Consider the following 23,114-nt stretch of genomic DNA (forward strand, 5'->3'; position numbering starts at 1 on the left):
TGTGCCATTCCAAACAAAGCTTTCAAATCTTTACGTCAGTTCCTCAATCAATATGTAAAAGGTAAAGACAAAAGAAAAATGAAAGTGCTGCAAAATATGGATAATTGTCCAGTGTTCAAATACACAGGACTACAAGGACATTCATTAGCCTGCATTTCTGGGCCTATTTGCAAAAGCACCTTCCATGATATCAAAAGGATATCAATACATCATTGAAGTGTAAGAAATCTAGTGTATAAAATATACTATGCAAAAACTCCAGCTTCAGATTTAGGCAATTTAAATAACACACTTTGCATGGTACACCCAAATACTTACAAGAAGAAATTGACCGTATTCAGAGAAAGTATTTTGGAAGTGAAAGCCACTTACAAAATTCTATAGTTTTAGAACATAGTAGCAACAATTCTGCACATAGCAACCTTCTATTACACGCATACAGAAAAGAAATAGTAACATTTAAAAGGTCATCGGCTGAAGTACCAAACCAATTGTGCATGTGTTGCCGCAGAACCTTTTACAAAGGAACACAAAACATGTAGCCATAGCATACAAAATAGAAGACAATGAAGACTCTAAATGGCTTGAATTAGCTCTCTACCTTTTAGCAGAAAACAAATATGAACTAATATGTTGCAGTTACTGTACTACAAAATTAGACAACAACCACACTCCGTCACGTGCTATTACAAATAATTTGGAATTGTTCCCACTACCAAAAATCCTGCAACAACTCAATTTGTATGAGAGCATAATCATTCAAACAGTTCACCCATTTCAAGCAATTATACCCCTTCATCCAGAAACAGCAAACAGCAAAATTACCTTCCTCTGAATTGGTGAAAGGCATTTGTGGCAAAGTAGTTTATTTGCCATTAGATCTAACGGAAAATGTACACACTCTAGGAGTGCAACGTTCAATAGAGCATTCTTTAATAGTCTTAGTAAATGGTGTACCAACAAAGGAAAAGAAAATTTGGCAACAACTGGTGGACTTAGATAAAGTTAGACAAGCATTGCAATATCTAAAAGACAATAACGAGTACTACAAGGAAATAAATATTTATGAAAGCTTAAGGGAAACAACTGAAATAATTGAAGAGCCATCAGAAACTGGACAATTCGAACTTCTGGAACCTGCTACGGTATCCACTCTTTTGGACCATTACACAATTTATGCATTGCATTCCAATGAAAGCATAGATGATGCACTAAAAACTTACCAAATGCGACAAACCAAAGGGTCACCAATGAGTATATGGGAAAAAAGTATAGAAGCACGTGCTTTTCCACTGCTGTTTCCTACTGGCAAAGGTGGAAGATACGATGATAGACCCACTCAAATTGGAGCATCAGAATACCGCTCTTTACGAATGTATTCGCAAGATCCCAGATTTAGACAAAATGTGGAATACATATTCCACCTACTCGATGAAAGTAAATTAGCACACTATGTTACTGAGTTGCACACATTTTGAAATCTGGAACCCACTTTCAAAATATGTCAGCTACGCAGTTAATACAAAAGTACAGGAAAAAGATGAGGTTTTACAAGCAAGCATAACAAATTTGTTTGCCAACATGCGTGGTACAAAGGAATACTGGTTCCGACGTCACGGATACGTGCGTTGTATGATCAAAAACCTTGGACCACCGACTTGGTTTGTTACGCTAAGTTGTGCAGAACATGCATGGGAAGATTTACATGAGTTCCTACGCAGAGCAAACAGCAACAAAAACAACATAGGTATATTAACACCTGGAGAACTTTGCTCTCTAGATCCAGTTAATGTGTCAGGATATTCCCATCATCGTTTCATTGCCATGCTACACTTTATTTGCAATAACACTGTTCCTCCGTTTGGAGAAGTGCAACACTTCTTTTGGAGAAAAGAATATCAAGCGAGAGGAGCACCACATTTCACATGCTGTTATGGATCAAAGGTGCACCGAAATTTGGTCATGACAGTGATATCACTGTTTTGCAGTTTATCCAAAAATATGTCACTTGTGAAATCCCTTCACAACAGACACATAGTGAACTGCATGGGCAGATTTTACAATTTCAAAGACACAAATGTGGCAAATATTGTCACTGCAAATACAAAAACAAAGGTAAATACTATACCAAATGCTGCTTTGGTTTCCCTAGACCAGTTACAGAAACAGGTGAAGTAAACAACTTCATGTCTTCAGTTTGACATAGTGTTAAATGTAAATCACCTAAGAACACGTATTACATAAAAAGAAGGGAAGAATCAAAATATATAAATGATTACAATGCAATCATTGCCCTCTTATGGAATGCAAATATAGATGTGCAGTACATTGCAGACAATTCAACTGCTGTTGCACGATATGTTACAGCCTACTTAACAAAAGCAGAAAAAACAGAGCTTCAAGACCTCTGGGATGACCTAGCATCAGACAAAACATTATCACAGAAATTGTGCAGCATAGACATAAAAATGCTCTTTCATAGAGAATGTGGCGCCTATGAAGCAGCAGATCGTTTAACCAGTACTGCTGTGTATGGTAAATCAGACAACAAAGTATGGCTAAGTCTTGGTCCTGCAAAATCTATAAAAAGAGTGCTGAAATCATATGAAACATAGAAACAATTGCCAGAAATGATCCCAACAGCCAAGACATTCTAGAAAACTATTTACTGGACACATACTATCCGAACAGCACTTTGGAAAGCATGTGTTTATACCACATAGCTCAAAACTTTGCATACAAAAATAATGTAAAACCCGATGAAAGCAAACGTAGATATAGAGTGACCGATTGTGAAGGGAGTTTATTGAAACTTACCAAACAAATGCTTAATTAATCATGTAAAATTGTCATTAAAAACTCCTCAACAGAAAGAACTATATTACATGCCTCTGTTACAACTTTTCAAACCGTGGAGAAAAGAGGAAAACATACTAGAAAACTATGACTGATATGAAGATACTTTTAAAGCAAAAGAAAGCGCTATCACCAATGTCAACTTTACGCAGTACAAAACAATGTTACACAATGAGCAGCAACAGGAAGAAGAACTTCAGGCCCAACTAGATAAGGACTGTTCCGACAGTAGTCAACCTTCTGTAACAGGAAGTCAAGAACCACTAGGACAACCACTAATATCAAATGAGTCTGAAGTCGCTATGGCAGAAGTAGAAAACACCTTGTATCAGTATCAAGAATATACAGAAGACTTAAATGTACAACATGCAGAACTTAACAAAGATCAGTGCACCATTTTTGAAGACGTAACAAAACAAATAGTACATGGTGTACAATACGGAAATAAAGAATGTACCTTCCAAAATTACAAACCTATACTGCTGTACGTGAGTGGTGAAACTGGATCAGGGAAAACATGCTTAATCAAAATCATTAGCAAGTTCCTTCAACAATTGACAAACAACAAACTGTCAGCTATTGTAACGGCCCCCACAGGTTTAACTGCCTACAACATAGGCAGTGTCACTTTACACCGATTACTACTGCTTCCAGTAGAGCATCAAAATAAATTAGACTATTACAACCGTTCTGCAGAATCTGCAATGGAATTAGTTAGAGTATTAAAACAAATGAAAATGCTACTAATAGATGAAGTGAGCATGGTCTCCAACCTAATGTTGGCTTTGATTCACCTCAGATTGCAAGAATTACTTAAAAGTAACAACGAAGAAGTCTTTGCAGAGAAACACATTATAGTTTTCGGAGATCTTCTACAATTGACACCAGTGAAAGGTGAACCGATTTTTAAAACCTTAGGCCACAAACTCTGCCTGAGAACTGTTGGTAGCATAGGTAATGTCAACCTGTGGCAACATTTCCAATACAGAGAATTAACTAAGAACATGCGGTAATCTGCAGTTCTCACTTATGCCAACATCTTAAAAAGTACTAGAGTTGGTGTACTATCGCAAGAAGCACAAGTTGTATTGAAAAACCGGCACATTCATGCACTTTATGGCGATATTGCATGTGCAACTGATGTTATGGAACAAATAGGGCACAAAAATGTCAATTGTATGGCCTTAAGGCCAACTCTTGCAAGCTGTTTCAAATTCAATGAAACAATGTTAAATAAAGAAATGCAACCAATAATGGAAATTAGCACCACAGACAGACTATACGTACATGGTATGACAGTACCCATGTGTGAGCAAGCCACAACAAGACTAAATAGTTTAAAAAATTCGATCTCCAACACAGCTGGGTTGGAAAAAATATTAAAATGATCCATAAATTATAGAGCAATGCTTAAATGTAACCTTGACGTCGAGCAAGGGCTAGTTAATGGAGCACGAGGTACAGTTGTTGGCTTTCAATCATACCCACGTGACAGCAACATTCAGTTTGACAATATTCGCATTGATAAAGTTTCAGAAGTGAATAGGATAGGGCGCTCGATTGCTCGATTCCTTCTCTTCAAAGACATGTATGTACGTAGAGAGCAATTTTCTCTAACTCTTGCATATGCAGTTACCATTCATAAATCCCAAGGTCTTACCCTAGACAAAGCATTGATAGATATAGGAAACACAGTCTTTAAGGAAGGCATGAACTACGTAGCATTATCATGCTTACGTACACTTAACGCTCTATTGCTAATGAACTTTGATGCAAGTAAAGTGAAAGCTGATATTCCTTGCATTCTAGAATACAATACACTGCGTTCACTGTACACCCCTCATCTGAAACAATATCCTTTTCCAGAGAAAGTAAAATGTGGTAAAAGAAAACTAAACGAAACAGAAATGCAACAGAATCCAACAGCAAATTCCTCAAAGAAAAGAAAAGAAGGTAAAGTTTCAGCAATTACCACAAACAAAGAAGAACCTATTAGGGAATGTAAACCAGGTCCGTCAGCAAAGAAGGAACAGAAATTCCAAAAAATGCACTCAGATACAGAACTAGCTGGTCCATTCCAATTTGCAAATGAAAGTGGGGTAAATTGCTATGCAAATGTAGCAATGAATATTCTATTTCAATTGCCACCAATTGTTAACAATATTTACTTGCGCAGTACAGGCCAATTGTGCTTGCAAATATTAGTGCTTCATAGAAATGCAACAGGCAATCCTGACAACACATACAGTGTTCATGGAATACGGCAAGAATTGGACGACTGTGCTGGAATGGTGAGATTCACTCTGAACTCACAAGAAGATCCACAAGAATGTCTAATGTACTTACTATTAGTATTGGAAAACAAAGCATACCAGTAAATGAAATCTTCCAGATTTCGTACATGTGGAAACATACATGCACTCTCTGTAGCAATGTGATACAGGAAGAAATCCCAAATGAGCGATTTGTGTATTTTTCCATACCAAATTGTGAAAGCATTCCATTTCAGCAACTTGTACAGAATGCAAACCGTTGCATATTATGTACTATTTGCAATTCAGACAATCGCTCCACCTTACTGATACAATCACATAGTGCCTACATAATACTTATGCTTCTACGTTATAATGCAAATGGTACCAAAAACAACTGCAAACTGACTGGATTCACACACGGTCAAGTGTCACTTGGAAAGGAAACCTTTACAACAATAGGTATAATCTACCACGCAGGAACTAAAACCAGTGCAGGTCACTACACTGCATACATTAAAAAGAAATGTGGATGGTTCGAATGTAATGATAGCACCATTAATCTAAAGCAAAGATTGCCAGCTAATCTTACAAATGAGTATTTAATCTTTTTAAAGCCAAAATGTCATAAATAGTGTGTACTTCAAGATTGCCAAATAATTATGTGAAAGACTACAAACAGTAAGAATACGCCAATACACAATTTATTTGTGTCAATGTTATGCCCAAGAGGATATAACATTGACACAAATAAATGTATATCACAGATTTGTAGAACAAATGCACAGTTAGAATATGCCTACAGGTATTTAACTGTTGTTAAAATTCGGAAGGAAGGCAACAAACATAACATTAATCAGAAAGATGAAGGAAACAGTATATAACAACAACACAAATAAATGAATATCACAGATCTGTAGGAACAAATGCACAGGTACAATACGCCTACAGGTATTTAACTGTTGTTAAAAATCGGCAGGAAGGCAGCAAACATAACATTAATCAGAAAGATGAAAGAAACACTCAAAGGAAACAAGGAAGTAGTTAGTACCATAGCAAAAGAAGGTTTTTTATTAATCCGACAAGGATTTTCTTTCCCCATACCCAAGGATTAGAAAAGCAAACAAAGAAATGCACAGTACACTGGTTTGTAAACTAAATATGAGGGTAAAAAAAAGGGTATACTGTCTACTATGCAATGTAGTAAGTTTTCATAAAATGCAAAGACTAACATACCTTTTTCTTTTATCACAGGAATTAAAAAAGGTATACTTCCGCTAAGTACGAAAAGCATTTAAAAAATATATGTGGATTCTGAACAGAGTAAGGAGTAAGTATATTGGCAGTCATTTTCTACACATGCAAATCTACACGTCTAATCTATGGTAGTAATATGCTGCAGTGGCTGGAGGCTGGCCCTTGCATCTTCAGTGTTTAATCTACGACCTACGCCTTACGACCAAAGCACAAAGAGTCTACTTCCTAGCCACAACCATTGCTGCATATCGAAACCATGGTCCTTGTAAATTAGCTACTTATAAATTTACTCTTGGGACCATCGTCTGCAGCCATGTAGCCAAGACATTACGGCGTGCACACAACTAGCGCATTACAGCACTCCCATATTCACTTATAACGCCACTGCTTATGACTTCAGTCTTGGGTGCATGGACTTTGGGCATGCAGTCAAGACTGTGGGTCCTGGCCAGAAACACCACAGCATATCGGAACCATTGTGCCTTCTCATTTCACTATATACAAAGTTTGTTTATGGAGCATGGCCTCTTGCAGCCCCTCCCCACAGCCGCCTGAGTGATGCACTACCACACCATATCACACTCATTGTGCCTTGTAAGTACACTACATACAACTGTTCTGTTTGGTGCATAGCCTGCTGTAGCGGCCATGTAGTTATGGTTAAGTTGCTAAAACCATAGGAAGAGCACTTTTTGGGCGGCTTATAACCCAGTGACATTGAGAACATGCAAGTGCATGGGAGAGGGAAAGGGTGAAAGTGCATGGGGGTGGGGAGAAGTGGAAGTGCTATGCAAAAGAATAAAAATAAATACATTTTAAATAAATAAATAAAATAAATCATAAAAGCAGAAAAGTGATAGTGTAGCCAGAAAGTTATTGTATAACTGATAATTGATGAAAGGTAATTATAAACACAAACCACAGATATTGAACACACTCATGACAACATGGGGGGAGTGTTTCAGAGCACGAGTTGCGTAAAAGGTGAGCGCTGTGAAGTAGGTATAGCAAGTGGTGGAAATGGAAGATATGTGGAGAGGGGTTCTACAAGGGTTGGTATGGGGGCGGGGTTTGGAGGAGGGGCGGAGTTCCGATGAGGCAGCGTTCAGAAGGGGCAGAGCTGCCAGTTGAACTCCGATGAAAGGAAAATTATATTTTGAAAATGGCGCAATTTGTTTAATTGTTTGAAAAGTACACAAATCATAGTAATCTTATCTTGCTATGGTTTGTGTACTGTTCAAGCGAGCACCGTCCTAGACATCTGAAAATACAAACACCACAATTCATTTGAGAAAGACAAGTTTCAGCGAGCCCGGAAAGGTGGGGGCTCGGTGATAATTGTGTTTTTCAAAATGGATTCTGCTTTTTGGTCAATCACAGGGTCTTTAACTCTCGGCAAACGTGGGTGCTCGCCTCAGTGATGTAATGTTATTTGTGCGAGTACGCTGTGCACAGTGCGGTCGCAGAGAGCCAGTGTAGTGAGGTTAGTAAGAAAAGTAGCTATTGGCTGTCCTAAAACCAGCCGTTAAGGTAGGGACCCGCAAAGGGACCTCGTAATTAGGCGGTAAGGGGTTAACGGCGCTGCCACCTTTTACGGCGCCGTTAACCCCTTAATGCCTGGGTCGTAATGAGGCCTACTGTCTCTATCTACACTGCTGAGTCTATGGTTCAGAAACTTAGCTAGGCCCCAACTGATAATGATTCAATCAAAGGACTGCTTCTATATACCTCCTCAATCGCTTAGTGACAGTTAGTTGATATATTTTAACTATTTTCTGCACTCTCTTCCTTGCAATCATTTAATTTAGGTTCATTCTAAACATCCTTTGCCATTCAAGGTACATTTTGATCTCTTTACTTTGACAATCAGATGTCACCACTGTAGTTATGTTTGTGTATGTATGCTATGTGCTTGGTTGATCATATCCAGCTCAGTTGCTAAGTTGCAGCCAGTACACCAAAAGACATTTGGGTTGTATTGAGCACTATAATGTTGTTGTTACTTCCACACTATAACTACACTTGTTCTATTATGAAATCCTTTGATAGTGAGATTCCAAACTCATCATTTGGGAGGCTTTTCTAGCAGTTGAGGACTTGAATGATTAGCAAAAACTTAACACTAGTTTTTGTTTGCAGTTTAAAATGCATCAATTTGCTTTATTATTGTACTGATTATCAACAATATCAATCTATTCATCTAAGGTTATTTTCCTCCACTGAAATCTGAGTATAGTGTAGTCATTTCAACAAGTAATTATTTCACAGTTTTGATCTTACAGAATACATTGTTCTAATCTTTTCCGAAAATATGTAATTTATTTTATTTTGTTCATAGTGCATTTATATAGCACACACATAGTCACAAGGACAACAGAGAAAGGTATGTTTCAACAGCAAAAGTACACAACCATGAAATGGGTGAAATATATTGCTTTCACAAGTCCTATATGCTCAGCCTGATTTTGGGAAGTATGCAGTCTTGAAGAGTGGGTACGATCAGTTGCAAAAAGATGTGGTTTACAATGTCTTCAAGGGCAGTAGATGTATAGCCAAATGGATAACACAGGGTTATACATTCAGAAGATGCTAGACCTAGATTTTTCAGTTTTGTGTTCTAGGGCATTTTTAGTTTTCAAGTTATACAGGGGCAATATGACGTGAGGGGGCGGGCCGACTCAGCTTGTAATGGCCCGGAGCCCAAGTTAAGGGGCCTAGCGAACCAACCGTCTCTTAACACCTGTGGCGGGCCATTAGCAGGAGAGGTGGGCCTACCTCCAAAGGTTATATCGCCATTAGCATCCATGTAAATCCATGTAGATCCTAGGCGGGTACAACTAATACCAAAAGAAATCACATCTTCATGTGCTGAACTGCGCTCCATTTTCAGAGTCTGGTTTTTCCTTTGATGGCTGTGGCGTCATGAACACGGAAACATACTCCGAAAAGCTTGCGTGGCGCTGTACCTGAAGGTAAGATTTGTTTATATTAACTTCTACTCACCCTTACATCCCACGTAGGATCTACAAAGGTGCTAATGGTTGCGGAGCAAGCAGGGAAGGGAAGGAGCAGTGGGGAAAGAAAGGGAGCTCTGGCCAGCAGCTCTCAGGCTGCTCAGAACACAGGCTTGTACCATACAATACTGCCATGTTCCAGGCACCCTGACTGGCCAGCACTCCCTTCTCAGGGTGCTAATAAATATAAATACCTATCGGATTCCAGCATATCATGCACCAATCTAGTTCTCTCTCTTTATCGCTCTCTTTGAGGTGGAATTGTGTTGTTAGGTGCATTTCCCAGTCGTTGCTGACAGCAGCGTGATAACAGAAAAAACACAGGTACCTTGAAGGATGAAGAGACTGGGGAGGCTGATTTTTTTGCCTTAAAGGTAAAAGGTGAGCCACAGCGACAGAGGTATCCCCAGAGGTGGGCTCAGGCCTACTATTTGGAGACATAATTTGTCATCACTTGTGTCCTGCATGAATGCCGCCATCACTCTGAGGTTATGTGGTCCAAAAAACGAGTGTTGAGCGTGAAACTTATAGCGTCTGTTGGGGTGCTGTGGTTAAAAAAAAAATAATAATTTTATTAGACTAACATTGTAAATTGGGTCATTTTAAAAATGTCATTTTTTTAACATAGTTTATCGACTTTTTCAAACAGAACACACAAACCACTCAATTGCATTATAACAGTTGCAGAGAGATGCACATACAGTTATCAAAACTGTTTGTGTGTAACAACATAAGCAGATAACATGGGCAGGTGCATTCAAGTACATCTTTGTGTGCAATTACGGATGTATGCACAGGTAGAGCTACCAGCATATTACGCATCAGGTAGCCAACTGAAACGTGATGACCAGGTATTTGTGGGATTAGTCAATGTTCATTGTGTGGTGCGGGGGGGGATGGAAGAGTACGTTCACATACAATGGGTATAAAACAAAACATGAAAAAACAAACAGATCATATGACCTTCTGTTATTGTGGCAGGATATGTCTGTTAAATAGCATAGCAGTGCATGCCATCAACTCTCAAAAATACAATGAGGGCACTGTGAGAAGTCAGGAATCAAACTCAGACACAAGTTAGACATGGTTTTGGCTAAAGACTTTTATTGATAAATAAAAAGGGGTTGGGAAAATGCCTCACTGTGCATACCTGAACTCAAAACTAAGGATCTGTCAGTGTCAGAATGTCCAAAACAAAATCATCCTGTTTCCAGAATGCTATTCTGACCCTCACATTCTAAGGAAATGCACTCTAAGGTGAAATGGATAATGTCTTTGGGCTTCAGTGTTCTAGAAATGTTCAAACGGGTAAAGAAATAGATAACTCCAAAATGTCCCTCAAGGATATGGCTCCTTGCTCCAGATGGTACCAGGCTTCTCCTGTATTCTTCTTCATGTTTTCTTATAAATAACAGTTCTTGTTTTTCCTCTTGATGGACAACAAGATGGTCCCTGTTTTCTCTATCACTTCATAAGGATCATGCCATTTAGACAACATTGTATTTACTGAGGATGGAAACATACCACACAATCTGTTCATAGTCCATATTAATCCATGCTGCAATACGGGATAGTGTGGGTAGTAATTCTAACATCAGCAGAAGAATACATCTTCACACCCCAAGGTTAGAATAATTTGGTAAATATGTGTAAGGTGAATCTAGCTGAAAACCCTGTTTAACATTAGACCTATATTTCCTTTGTTTCCCTAACTCTGAGAGTCGGGCATCGCTATGCCACTGTTACGCTTACCTGGTTACCACAGGGGCGTCGATCGGACCCGGACAGCTGCGGTCTCCACCAACGTGATGCGTAGTGCCGAGATGACTGTCTGGACTGGCCCGCCTAATCTCGTCTGCTTGATCCGTAGAAGTATTCTCCTGCAAGTGGAGAAAGGGATTTAGCCACCCGTGGATATGAGTGATAGCCCCCATCCCACTGTTCTCGTTCTCCCTTCTTGTCACTTACGATATCCCCTTTTAGGAACCTCACCTTATGTTTTTAAATGATGAGCTCTCCATCCTGCGTGGATTGCAGGGGCGTGTTGATGCCAGTTACTTCACTGGTTTGAAGGGGTGGGAGAGTTCCAGAGAGTATTGACTCTGAGGTTCCTGGCAAGGTTCGGTAAGTATCAAGTTCATAGAGTTCAATATGTCCGATGATTCACTCTTGTTCCCCCCTTCCTTCCTTGTCTTGCAACTAAGATCGTGAGAAGATACCCCTCGTGGCAGTTGGTGGCGTTCAGGTAAGAGTCTGTATTACCCGATGCCGTCTGGTAAATGTTGCCGTGTTTAACGTGTTGTTTTCTCTCCCTTTACAGGTGCGGCACATGAAGATGTGGAGAGTTATAGAATAATGCCTCCGGTGGTAATCAGGTAAGTCTATGATGATAAGTGTTTTATTTGTTGGTTTTCTCGGCTCACCTTGTTGTTTTCTTATGACCCTCAGGTGCCGGAGTTCGGCGAAGAAATGATGGAGGCAGCGCCGAATCGATAGATGCTGCGAGGATTGGTGTGTATGGCACGGCGCTGCAGCTGGAGATGCGATGCGTACAGAAATGATGTTCTTTCCAGGTCCGGAGGCGAGATGGATCCGAAATCAGGTGAGGAATATGAAATAGTTTGTTTTCTAATCTTGTCCTTTTCTTTCCTCTTGGTTTTAGGAGCTCCAGATTCGAGGCGGGCGTGGCAGAAGACTGGATACAGATTGCAGGCACGGTGAGCGTTACGCTGCTGAATGCAGAATAACACGAAACGTGTGCTGTTGTTCGGGCGTGGTTTAAATAGCCTCCAAAGTAGTTCCAGGTAAGAAGTTCCCTAGAACCACGCCCAAGTAAAAAATAGTCCCTGTAGAAAAATAGTCCCATCCAGGCCTCACGTTGGCTTGGACTCACTAGCAGCATGGTCTTCATCAGGTAAGTAAAGTCTATGAGCCTGGCTCCTATTGCGCCAGGACTGATTTCCATGATGAGCCTGGCGCCTAAGGCGCCAGGACTGAACCCAAACAGCCCCCAGCCGGGGCTGTTGGGGTTTTAATAAGTATCTGGATGCCTGCTCCCTGAGCTGATGGGCTTGGTCCTGATGCCCGAGGGTAGGCATCATGACAGCCACACATTCGCACATTCTTTAATCTTTTCTCATTTTCTGAGATAGGTAGCTCATTCCTAATTTCATAGCCTATTTCCTCAAAGAATGTATTCACTTCCAAAACCCATATCGACAGGGCATTTCCCCTATTTTAAAACGTACAAATATAGATTCACAGGAAATATTGTCACTCATAAACCGATTATAAAATATCCCCTTGGCTATCTTACATTGCATGCTTAAAGAGATGGTTCTCAATTGAAAATGTATAGCTTCCATCAAAGAACTCTGTGGTAAGCCCAAAACTCTTTTCCATAGTTTTCCCTCAATTTTTTTAATCTATTCAGTTTCCCTCATCATATACATTTGTAAACTATAACAGATACTACGAATCAAAAACGTTTTATAAAGTTTCAAAAATCCTTCTATTGAGTACCCACCTTTACTTTTAATGAAGTTCAATATTGTAATAAACCTCCTTTCCAATTTTAGTGATACATATCTTTCGATTTCATCTATCTTCATTGAATCAGAGATGTGCATACCAAATATACAACTTCAATATTTTCTGCCACCATCTTCCAGTTCCATCCTGGGTTTCTCCTTTTGCCTGGTCAGATTACCATCATTTGTGTTTTCTGATGATTTATAATCAGGCTTTCTCCTGGAGTAATTGCATAATGCATCCATACTCTGCTGTAAGCCTATTTGTGTCTTATCCATTAAAAGAGTATCATCAGCGTAGCCCATCCAGGCAATTTGTTTGTTCATTTGTTTTAGTGGGGACATTATGACAAGCATTTAGATGAGGACCCATATCGGAAAAATGCTAATTGTATACAGTCGGTGCCAACAGGCAGCCCTGCTTTAAACCAAAATTCATATTAATTTCCCCAATCAGCAGACCCTCCTATTCCAACCTGATCTTTACTTTGGTATTTGTATAAAATTCCTTTAGAAAGTATAGTAACATTGGATTCATATTTAGCTTTTCCAACTTCAGCCATAGCAGGTTGCGGTCCACAGTATCAAAGGCTCCTTTGAAGTCTATAAAGCATATAAACAATGCACCTTTTTACTTCCTTAAACAATCTCGCATTGAATAGGTTAAGGACCATAGGTTAGATGAAACCTGCATGTTTTTCCTAAATCCACTCTGTTGGTTTGAGCAGAGATTATTTCTTTTTGTCCATTTTTGTATTTCTGAGAGAAGTAATGTAGCAAATATTTTAGCACAAACATCTGTCATGGCTAATAGCCTATAATTTGTTGGATTGTCTCTCGCACCCTTTTTAAATATAGGAATCAATATTGAGGCTTTGCAACTAACTGGTATCCTACCCATTAGGACAATGTTCGTATAGATGTGTCCCAACGTAGTGGCCCAATAGGCCGGGTCTTTTTTTTATATACCAAATTAGGATTCCGGTCAGGGCCTGGTGCACCTGTCAATTTTAAATTAGAGATGAATTGTTCTCTTAAAAAATGCTTGTCTCAGTGATTTTTTGCTGGGGCACGTGGGTGTTCTATAATATGTCCCTACTATACAGCTGAAGGATATATATGCTCCACCCATTTTCAGTTATCCTATTTATTTATTTTTTACCTCAACTTCTGTTTGTGGTATATGCTTTATATTTAGCACAGAATCAGCAGAAATCATATCCTCTCACAATACCCCACATAACAAACCAATTTATAGCATAAATTGAAGCTTTGTGTCTCCTAACAAAGTTCTTGTAACTTGTTTTAAACTTAGCCGTCTTCATAGTCCGTAAAACTGTGTCCATACATTCCTTTAGCAAGTTCTTAATTGCGTACCTACCAACCATTTTTCTTTGGCAATTATTTCCAACCTTTTTGCTTATTTTCAATACCCATTCTTGCTGATTAGAAAAACCATTAAATAATACAATTTATATAGGACATACTCCTTTGCAACGTTTGTCTGTGTGCCATTTGCAAAGATTTGAGCAATTGTCCTCAAAATAATCTAAATACCCTGGAATTCACATTTCAGTGGCCTGGTGTTTTGGTCTGGTGTTTTACTTGCCGAATCAGATCGCCATGATCCTGCTGTTTTAAGGTTGAAGATGGTTATTAACAAGTCCTGATTAAGTTAGAAACACGTGATGCTTGAAGCAGTTTCTCTACAGCACATGTTTGTGTTTACACATCGCCAAGGACGTTTAAATAAAAAATACATTTAAGAGACTGATGCCCTCACGGTTCCTAATTGACTTTAAATGCTAGTTGTATTTTTCATGCTGTTTTCATAGACAGCTGTGACTTTGGGGTATGTTATAATGTGTTATTGGGTTGCATATGGTGTCCACTGCATGGTTTCTTGGAACTCTTTTGTTCTGAAAGAGAGCGTCTGTGTTTGGCTAATGGGGAACGAGGGAACATTTATGACCGCTTCGCTGTTGTGTTGATGTGTGCACGTCAGAAGTACCTCAGTTCTCTTTGTGCGTCTGTTTGTAGGTGGTTCTTGTTGAGAGCAGTTGATCTGCGCCCAGAGGGTGACCTGTGTGCCTGTTGTGTTAGGACATGTTGATTGGCACAATGATAGATAAACTGTTTGTTGAAGTGTAGTGGTCTGATGTTTGATGTCTGTTGGTAGGACTGTTCAGTTGTAATATGTGGGTGGCTTAGTTTGTATGCATATTGGGTGTTGTGAAGCTTGTTTGTGTGGGGGCAGCCAGTGGAGATCCCAATGGGGGTTTGTAGTCTCTATCTAACTATGGCCCTGCTGATGCCCTGGTAGCAGTGCAGCTATTGTCCTAAGAGCTGTTGTACATAAGGATCAGTACACAGTGGCCATGGGTGTGGAACGAAATTCCTGAAAGCTAGAAAATGCTCTTACTTCCATTAGATTCACAAGCAAAATGTTCTCTTGGGAGTTACATACATTATTAATCTGCAGATAATCGAAGGTAGCAGTGTACCCCAAACGGGGGCATCGGTTGTCATCAAATAGGAAGGTCCTAGAGGAACAAAAAGGCATGCCAACCTACAGGTTGGAACACTGAGACCACCAGTGGAGGATTGCAGTACTGGTTTGAAGATGGTGGCACGCGAGGTCTCGCCCGGTCAGAGGGACTTGTTTCCAGTGCCATAGGTCATACATTCCCTTTAGTGAGTGTTTCTACTGGTCTCGCGCACTTTCTGCTCATTTTCAGGTGTCTAAAACATACTTCTGCCAGCAGGGACGCTTTTCCTGCAGGCTGAAACTCATGTTTGGTGTTCTACCCTTGCTAGTTCCTAGAGTGCGGTTGCTCTATGAGTATATTTTCTGTCCCTTTACAAATCTGCTTACGCCCAGAAAGTGTGTTGTGACATTGTCTAGTGTCACCTTTATATTTTGTTTTCGGCTACACCACTCTGTAGCGTTTTTACCAAGTCAGTAGCCACTGTATCCTGAAGAGGTTCAACATGACTGCAAAGGCAACTTTAGGTCCTATAACCCAGACACCTCAGTTCAATTTCCTGAATGTGTGAGCCTTCAAAAGTGGAGTTTTGATGGCCACTCCTGATTGTATGGTCACTATGCATGTGAAAGATCCTTATCAAACATGATTCTTTAAAAATAATAGTTGTCAATGCCATTTCTAAATTTGATACATACCGTTTTTTCTCAACAGTCTGAGTTTGTGAAAGAAGCTCCTCCCAGAACAGCTCTAGATGTACAGTGCACAACTGCCACGAAAGTAGAACCACTCAAGGCCAACAAAAAGCTGAGCAAGGCCGCTGTGGGGAAGAGTGGAAAGGATGAGCTATACCCATGTTTCCCTGCTTCTTGGGTCAAGCGCTGTTCCTGCACCTGTGGAGTTGCATTTTGGAAGACTCCCATAGCAAGGTTCTACCTTTTTTTGAGGAGAATGGCCTTCAAGTTGGTACAAAATGCATTGTGGAACAACATGTTCTTTGCCGTTACCTTGATGAGCGCAATCACTCTGGTGAGTTGCAGTATATTTGCTTTGCTGTTTTATTTAATTCAAAATGTTCTCATGCACATAATTTTGCAATGATGTCTAGGGCTGCACCAGGCACTATAAGATTTCCTCTAACACATACATGGCAACATTAGTGTTTTAGGGTTTCACATAATCAATATTCTATTATATTATGCTTTCTTGCATTTGTACCGCGCCTCCTTCCATAGGTAATGGCATTGAAGCGATTTACCTGACAAAGAGGCAAAGGAGGAGTATGATGGAACATGCAGTAAGGGTAGGGAGGAGGAAAGATGGGTAGCTAGTTGATAGTTAGGATGACATTACAACATTCTTTCAGCTAGGCTCCATTGTATTGGTATCTCCGGTAGTGCATATTACTGGTTTAAGTCTTTTCTGTACTCCCGCAAACAGTGTGTCTCACTGCACTCCTTTAGATCACCTCCTGAGGCTTTGGCTTGTAGGGTCCTTCAGGGGTCTGGCCTTTCACCTCTTCTTATTAGTGTTTATGACCAACCTTTGGCCTCTGTGATACATTCCTTTGATTTTTTCTGTTGTGCCGATGATACACAGATCTTCTTTAGAATGGATCTTGGTGGGACAGTAGGGCTGACTGTTTAAGAGCCTGCTTAACAACAGTGAGTAGCTGGATGGGACAAGGCTGACTCCAGCTGAATGGGGGGAAAGCAGAGGTGCTAGTGGTTGGGCCGGGGGGCTGCAACTCAGTCCTGGACATCGGATTTCTGGCCATCTGATCTTAGCCCTCTGCCTTCTGCTGTGGAAGCTGTAAAAAAAACTAGGCATGAAGATCTTGGCCTTCTTGTCATTAGTGGCTCACACTAGCTCTATTTGTAGTGCAGGCTTTTTTAAGCTGAAAAAATTGAAAAGGGCTTTGCCCTTTATTGCATCAGACTTTCACGTGGTAGCTATAACTGCCACAATCAATTGTATTCTTCATTACTGTAACACCCTTATCCTAACTCAGCCTGCTTATTTTGGAAATTTGTTGGTAGTGCTGCAGGATCCACCAGTCAGTCTAGCTAAGGCATCCCTTATGGAATGCCTATTTCAGCAGCCCGACAAAGCCTCCATTGGCTTCCGGTTGATTCAGCTAAAATCTCTGTGTATGATTCATTGAGCATTGCAGGGTAGAGGTTTTCGGGCACTATAAGAGAACATGTACTTAGTAACTCCCTAATCGCTTATTACGTTCAGCTTCCAAATGTTTGCTGGAAACTCCGTTGTACCAGTTGCAAAGATGTGGTGGTCGAGCTTTTTCAATGGCCAGCCCAAAACCATGGAACTCTCTACCTTTGTCGCTACGTAAAACACAGCACTTCAGTCTTTTCAAGGCACAGTTAAAAACAGATTTGTTTGCCTGAGTTCTTTCTCCCTTGTCTCATCTTTTTTCTCTTTTTTCCTATTTCATTTTAGTGCCCTAATGACTATGGGGAAGGTTTCTGCGCTTTATAAGTGTTGGTTTGATTGATTGATTGATTGATTCATTGATTGTAAGGATAGGTAAAATGCGTTGGAGGGCATGAGAAAGAAAAGGGTTAGGAGCCTTGTGTACAAATGTACAACAATTATCATGTGAATTAACTGTATTCTATGGTGCACAGTGCTGAAAGCTGTAGATAGGTGTTTGTCGAACTAGCGGGTATGTCTGGAATTCATTCACCTCAATTTGAGCCTGGGCTTGTTCAAGCCATGCCCAGGAAAACACTGGACAAAAGCCTTTCTACTTACTTACCAGTTATCCCAACAACATTTGGGAGGAGTTGTATATAGTAAATACGAATTTGCCAAGTTTGCAAAACCACAACCGTGGTTTCTTTGTTTTCCTCATTTGTTTTATTTTAAGATTATTTGTAAAGCGCAGGACGCACACCAATAAAGGCATCATGGCACTAGAATAAACCCAAACAAAACAGCACCTAAAACAGAAAACACTACATCTAAAACAAATGGTTTTTTAAACAGCAACGCAAGAGGAAGTGATGCTCAAAGACTCGAAGCGAGTGAGGCAGTTGATTCCATAAGGTGGCAGCAGCCAGTGAAAAAGCAAATCCTCAACTCAAGAAAGACTATAATGAGGAAGCTGTACCATTGGGTATCTTGCATCTTCATTGCATCTTCATAGCCTCCTTAGTGCCAAGAAAATGATTGTTTGTAATATCCAAAAGCGCATCTTTCATTTGAAAACCTTGACTCTTTCTGAAATAATCGACCTCTACTAAAACCTTTATAACTTCTGAACCGTACATGCTAGAAACAAAATGTAAGTGTAAAATTGAAGCTAACATCCTCAACTTTCAATGGTACGAACTAAGCAGCATTCCTAGTATTTCTGTAATTGTGTTTCACGCGCGCCGAAATGTTTGCCACTAATCTGCATTTGGCTCAATTTCACCACATGTAAAATAGCTATTCTTTGCATCTGACTTCAGAATTCAGTTTCCAATCTGCTAGTTATTCAATCATCATTGCTAGTGTTTACCTGAAACTATCCAAAGCGGCTCCCACTACCTTTGAATCCAATTTAGGGAATTAAATCAATTTTTAGCATTTTTCCCCTTCATTCCAAATCACATTCAAAAGCAATTGACCGGTTTTGAAATCATTCCTGTTTCTCTCTAAGCTTGCTGGGGGGAATTGGGATTGAAAGTGCATTTGTAGAGCGTGTATTCCTGAAACCTGTTTTCTCTCCTTCCATCTCTATATTGGATATTAGGGGGGGAAGAGTGATTAAATTGCATTTGATTGAATTCATATCAAGTTTTATTTCTGTGCTGCGTTAATTTCCTATCATTGCATTTCACTGAACCCACACAAAGTTTTATTCTATGCTACAGTATTCTTCTCATCCATACTCCTACTGATTAAAGAGATTGTTGATTGTAATATCACTCAACGCTGATCATTGTATACATATTAATAGTGTGATATCTAAATATTGTTCAGAGTCATAAAAGTGTAATATACAACTTGTTCAATTCCATCAAATAAATCTTTTAACTTTGCAAAACCACCTACTTCTTGGTTCAGTGAGATCGGGGCGGGGAATTCAAAGAGAGGGGCGTGATATAAGGGTACATCATTCAGAAATAAAAGAACTTTAGATATAAAAATATATAATTAAGGGCTCCAGCTGGGCATCACATACTAGGCATTGACTTAGCTGGAGTGCTGGGTTGAAACCACTTACAGAATGCTCCATGAGTAGGAAGACATTGCCCCTATTTGTACAGATTCTCGAATTAGGGTATTGGCATGAGAGACTGGTACCCTTCATTCATGTTATGTTATGTTACTTAGCTTTGACTATTACCAGGAGGCTCTGCCACACTCTGTACAGTGCTTTAGTCCATGGTCAGGTCCTCTCACAGGACTAGGAAGCAGGGAGAGAAGTCTTCAGGGCCCGAATCAACATGGCCCAACACCACTCTACCCAAAGGGGCCCCTAGGAAAACACAGATAGCAAAGCCCTTCTACTTACAGCCTTCCCTAGGCTCCAAACATGCGTGTGGCGTTGTGTGTCATAATCCGAATTTTCGGAGTTTGAAAAAAGCTCCCTGAATATTGAGCAAAACAACCTCTTTTTTGGTTTCTTCATGTATGTCATGGTCACCACAAGGATACATGTTTTCTTTTACTTGACAAATCCCTAGTCCTGTGCTTCTGTGCAAAGTGCTTAAGGACACAAAGCCTGTTTTTGGCTCAGTATTAGACAGACGTTTGAGCATTCCAATGTTATATTATGTTATCTTGCATTTGTATAGCACCTCCTGCCATAGGTTATATCATTGAAGCGCTGTGTCTGTCGGAGAGGAAAAGGGTGGAGTATGATAGAACATGCAGTAGTGATGGGGAGGAGCAAAGTTGGATGGATAGTTGGTATGTGGCCGGAGGATAGATACGATACTCAGGAAGGCATGCGAAGGAATACATTGAGGAGCTATGGATACTGTGATGATTCTAGAGATATTGCCACTGACTCTCTGGGATGAAGCTTCTCTTATGGGGGCAGGGAAGGGCAGAAGCTGTCTGACACCATCCCTGGGGGTGGCTGTCTGCAGGAGACTCAGATGGGGAAGCCAAACTCCAGAGAGGTAGGAACATCATAGATCAACATAATCTGGCAATCATATATCCCCATGATACACATGCACCCTTACAACACACTTGTATGGCCTATTTTAATGTAGAGGAAGAATTCCTAGCCTTTTACAGTCAAATGTCTGGTTTGTCTCCCCCCGCCCCCATTTAAGTACAAAGACTAAGAAGGGAGATGGAGCAATGAAGATATCTAGAAGTTGTAAGCCAGTGCCGCCTTCTAGTCTATGGAAGCTTTTGACCAATTCCGGGAAGTTTAAAACAGACACAGCTGATAGCAATCGAGAGAGAGTGTGGCAGAGCCCGAGGTTGTTGGCAATGTGTGTATATGCTGTCAAAGACACCAGAAGCGGGATGCTTGTGAATCGCAGCGCAGATGCTCAATCGAATGGTGTGAGGAAGAACTGAACCAAAAGCTGCCTGCCTCCTGATGACCGGGAGCAGCAGGAGCCGCTCGGAGCAAGAGAAACCAGTACAAAGATGGACCAGCTGGAAGGACAGATGCCTAGTCAACAGACCAAATGAGAAGACAAAGAAAAGATGCATGGGCACCAGAGATGCACAGTAAGTCAGAAGATGGAATGGGTTACCAGGGCGCCTAGCAGTGGATGTCACGTGTGAGAAACCTGAAGGAGTCTCCGCCGCTAGTCCCTGGGGATCTGTCATCCAGGTGGCCAGGACACGGCAATCGCTTTTAGATCCAGTTCATGGGGGTGGGACACCGGACAGCGAGACGCAGTATGCCCTTCTCTGTAACACCTTTTCCCCATCATACCAGGTACGATACTTAGGAACTTAACCCCCCCCTACTTAGGAACTTTACCCCCCCCCTTTCCCGACACGGACTCTTTCTCACGGACAGCTCACTGTGAGTGAAAACTCACTAACACCAGAGCCATATACCTGACATGTCCAAACATAATGGTCTGGCAAGGCCAGGCAATTACTGATAATTACGCACACCTCACTTCCACACACTTAAGGCGGAGCACAAAAGCACACTCTGAGCAAGGCAAAGCACACGAGGAAGCAGAGGGTCTCAGGTGGTGGTTTAGTTCAAGGAGAAAGACGGCAAAACCAGAGAAGGTTGCAAAGAGGGAAGTGCCCTTGACCCTTTCGTGAAAATAAGAAACTTAAGACTGGAGACCAAAGCTGAAGAAACCTGCATAGTGTGTCGAAGGTAACCAGGGCTCTTCCACTTTGTTAACCAAGGCAGGGAGGAACAGTTGCCGCCGTGGTACTGTCCTTGGCTCCCACAACAGAGCAACACCTGTAAAGACAGCTCAGCCGGTGAGTCGGAGAGACTGATACGAGACCAGCCTGGGTTAGAAGCAAGGTTTCAAGTGGCAACATTCTGTGAAAAAATCTAAAGAGAACTGTGTGTGAAAGGTATGTATTGAGCAACATGAATAAAATTGAAAACCAAAAGAGTGATTGAAGAAAGATACTGCAGACAAAATAGTCCACCGCCACATTGGTGCTCATTTGAAGGTCTCTGTTGGGTATCCAATGGGTTGGCAACTGTGGAAAGGGAAATTGGAGATCAAAGTGGTCCTGCAACGGGTCAAGCTAAACCCGGTGCACATTCAAAAGTATTTGATAGTTTGATGCAACCTGAAACTGGTCGGGCCCGGCTGAGGGAAACTAACAGGCTGATTCATGAAATTATTTGCACCGAAAAACAGAGTTTTGTGCGCCATTCTGCCCGCAAATCCCTGTTTAACAAATGGGGATTTGCGGGCAGAATGGTGCACAAATCCCCATTTTTCTGTGCAAAATTAAATTGCATGAATCAGCCCCTAAATGTATAAGAGGAAGGATCTGAGCCTGATTGTGGGGGTTACGGGGTGAACCATAGTCACCCGAGAGAGAATATTCTCTGAACATTATCAAAAGAAGGATCTGAGCCCGGAAGAGGGGGATCCACAGTGGAGATTTTTTATATGAAAAGGATCTGAGCCCGGCTCAGGGGGATCCAAGGTGAATCACAAGAATTGGGTGAGTGTAAGAGTAAAGGAACTTTGTGTTTTGTTTGGTGTCTGAAACAAGAAACTTTGAAGTAAAGAGACTTGGGTACAGAAGGCCCTGATGCTGGATGCAACTGCATCCTCGTGCCGAAGAAGCCAGTGTGTGTGTTTTGCTCGAGTGAACCGCCTTGTCCCATGATGAAAAGGTGGGGAAGGGAGGCCAATGGCCAGAACATCCTGACATATCATTTTGTGGGGACGTCTCCACACTATTTGTATTTAGCGGTAAGGATTGGCAATATTTTTTTTTAGTGTAGGCCTTTTTACTTTAATGAGATTCCACTAGGACTGCATTATTATTATTTGATGGTCGTAGCGTACTCCCATCTGTAGATTTAGGGTTAAATAGGTGTTTATCACACCATTGTTGAAGTTCAATAAACACCCTTGAACTGTGGTCACTTGTGTCTGTCTTACTGTTGATACCATGCCTTCCTTACACACGTCATATAGAGTATGCAAGAGAAAGTGAGTGAAAGCAACAACAGAATTGATCAAAATGAAAACTTTGGTGATAGCAGATCAGAGACAAAGTATTCCAAAGGAAGGA

General features: G+C 40.7%; 1 protein-coding gene across 1 annotated transcript in view; it reads left to right on the forward strand.

The window, feature by feature from the left end:
* Window positions 1-3,017: 3,017 nt before the first annotated feature.
* The window catches only part of LOC138510734 (sodium channel protein 1 brain-like), a 640,892-nt gene continuing 620,795 nt past the window's right edge, over window positions 3,018-23,114 (forward strand). The window contains exons 1-2 of the mRNA XM_069626485.1: window positions 3,018-3,263; window positions 16,110-16,424. Of these exons, the coding sequence (XP_069482586.1) occupies window positions 3,018-3,263; window positions 16,110-16,424 (561 nt within the window). The remainder of the gene's footprint in view (window positions 3,264-16,109; window positions 16,425-23,114) is intronic.

The sequence above is a fragment of the Ambystoma mexicanum genome, chromosome 6p (assembly GCF_040938575.1).
Source record: "Ambystoma mexicanum isolate Mex_15411 chromosome 6p, UKY_AmexF1_1, whole genome shotgun sequence".
Taxonomy (NCBI): domain Eukaryota; kingdom Metazoa; phylum Chordata; class Amphibia; order Caudata; family Ambystomatidae; genus Ambystoma; species Ambystoma mexicanum.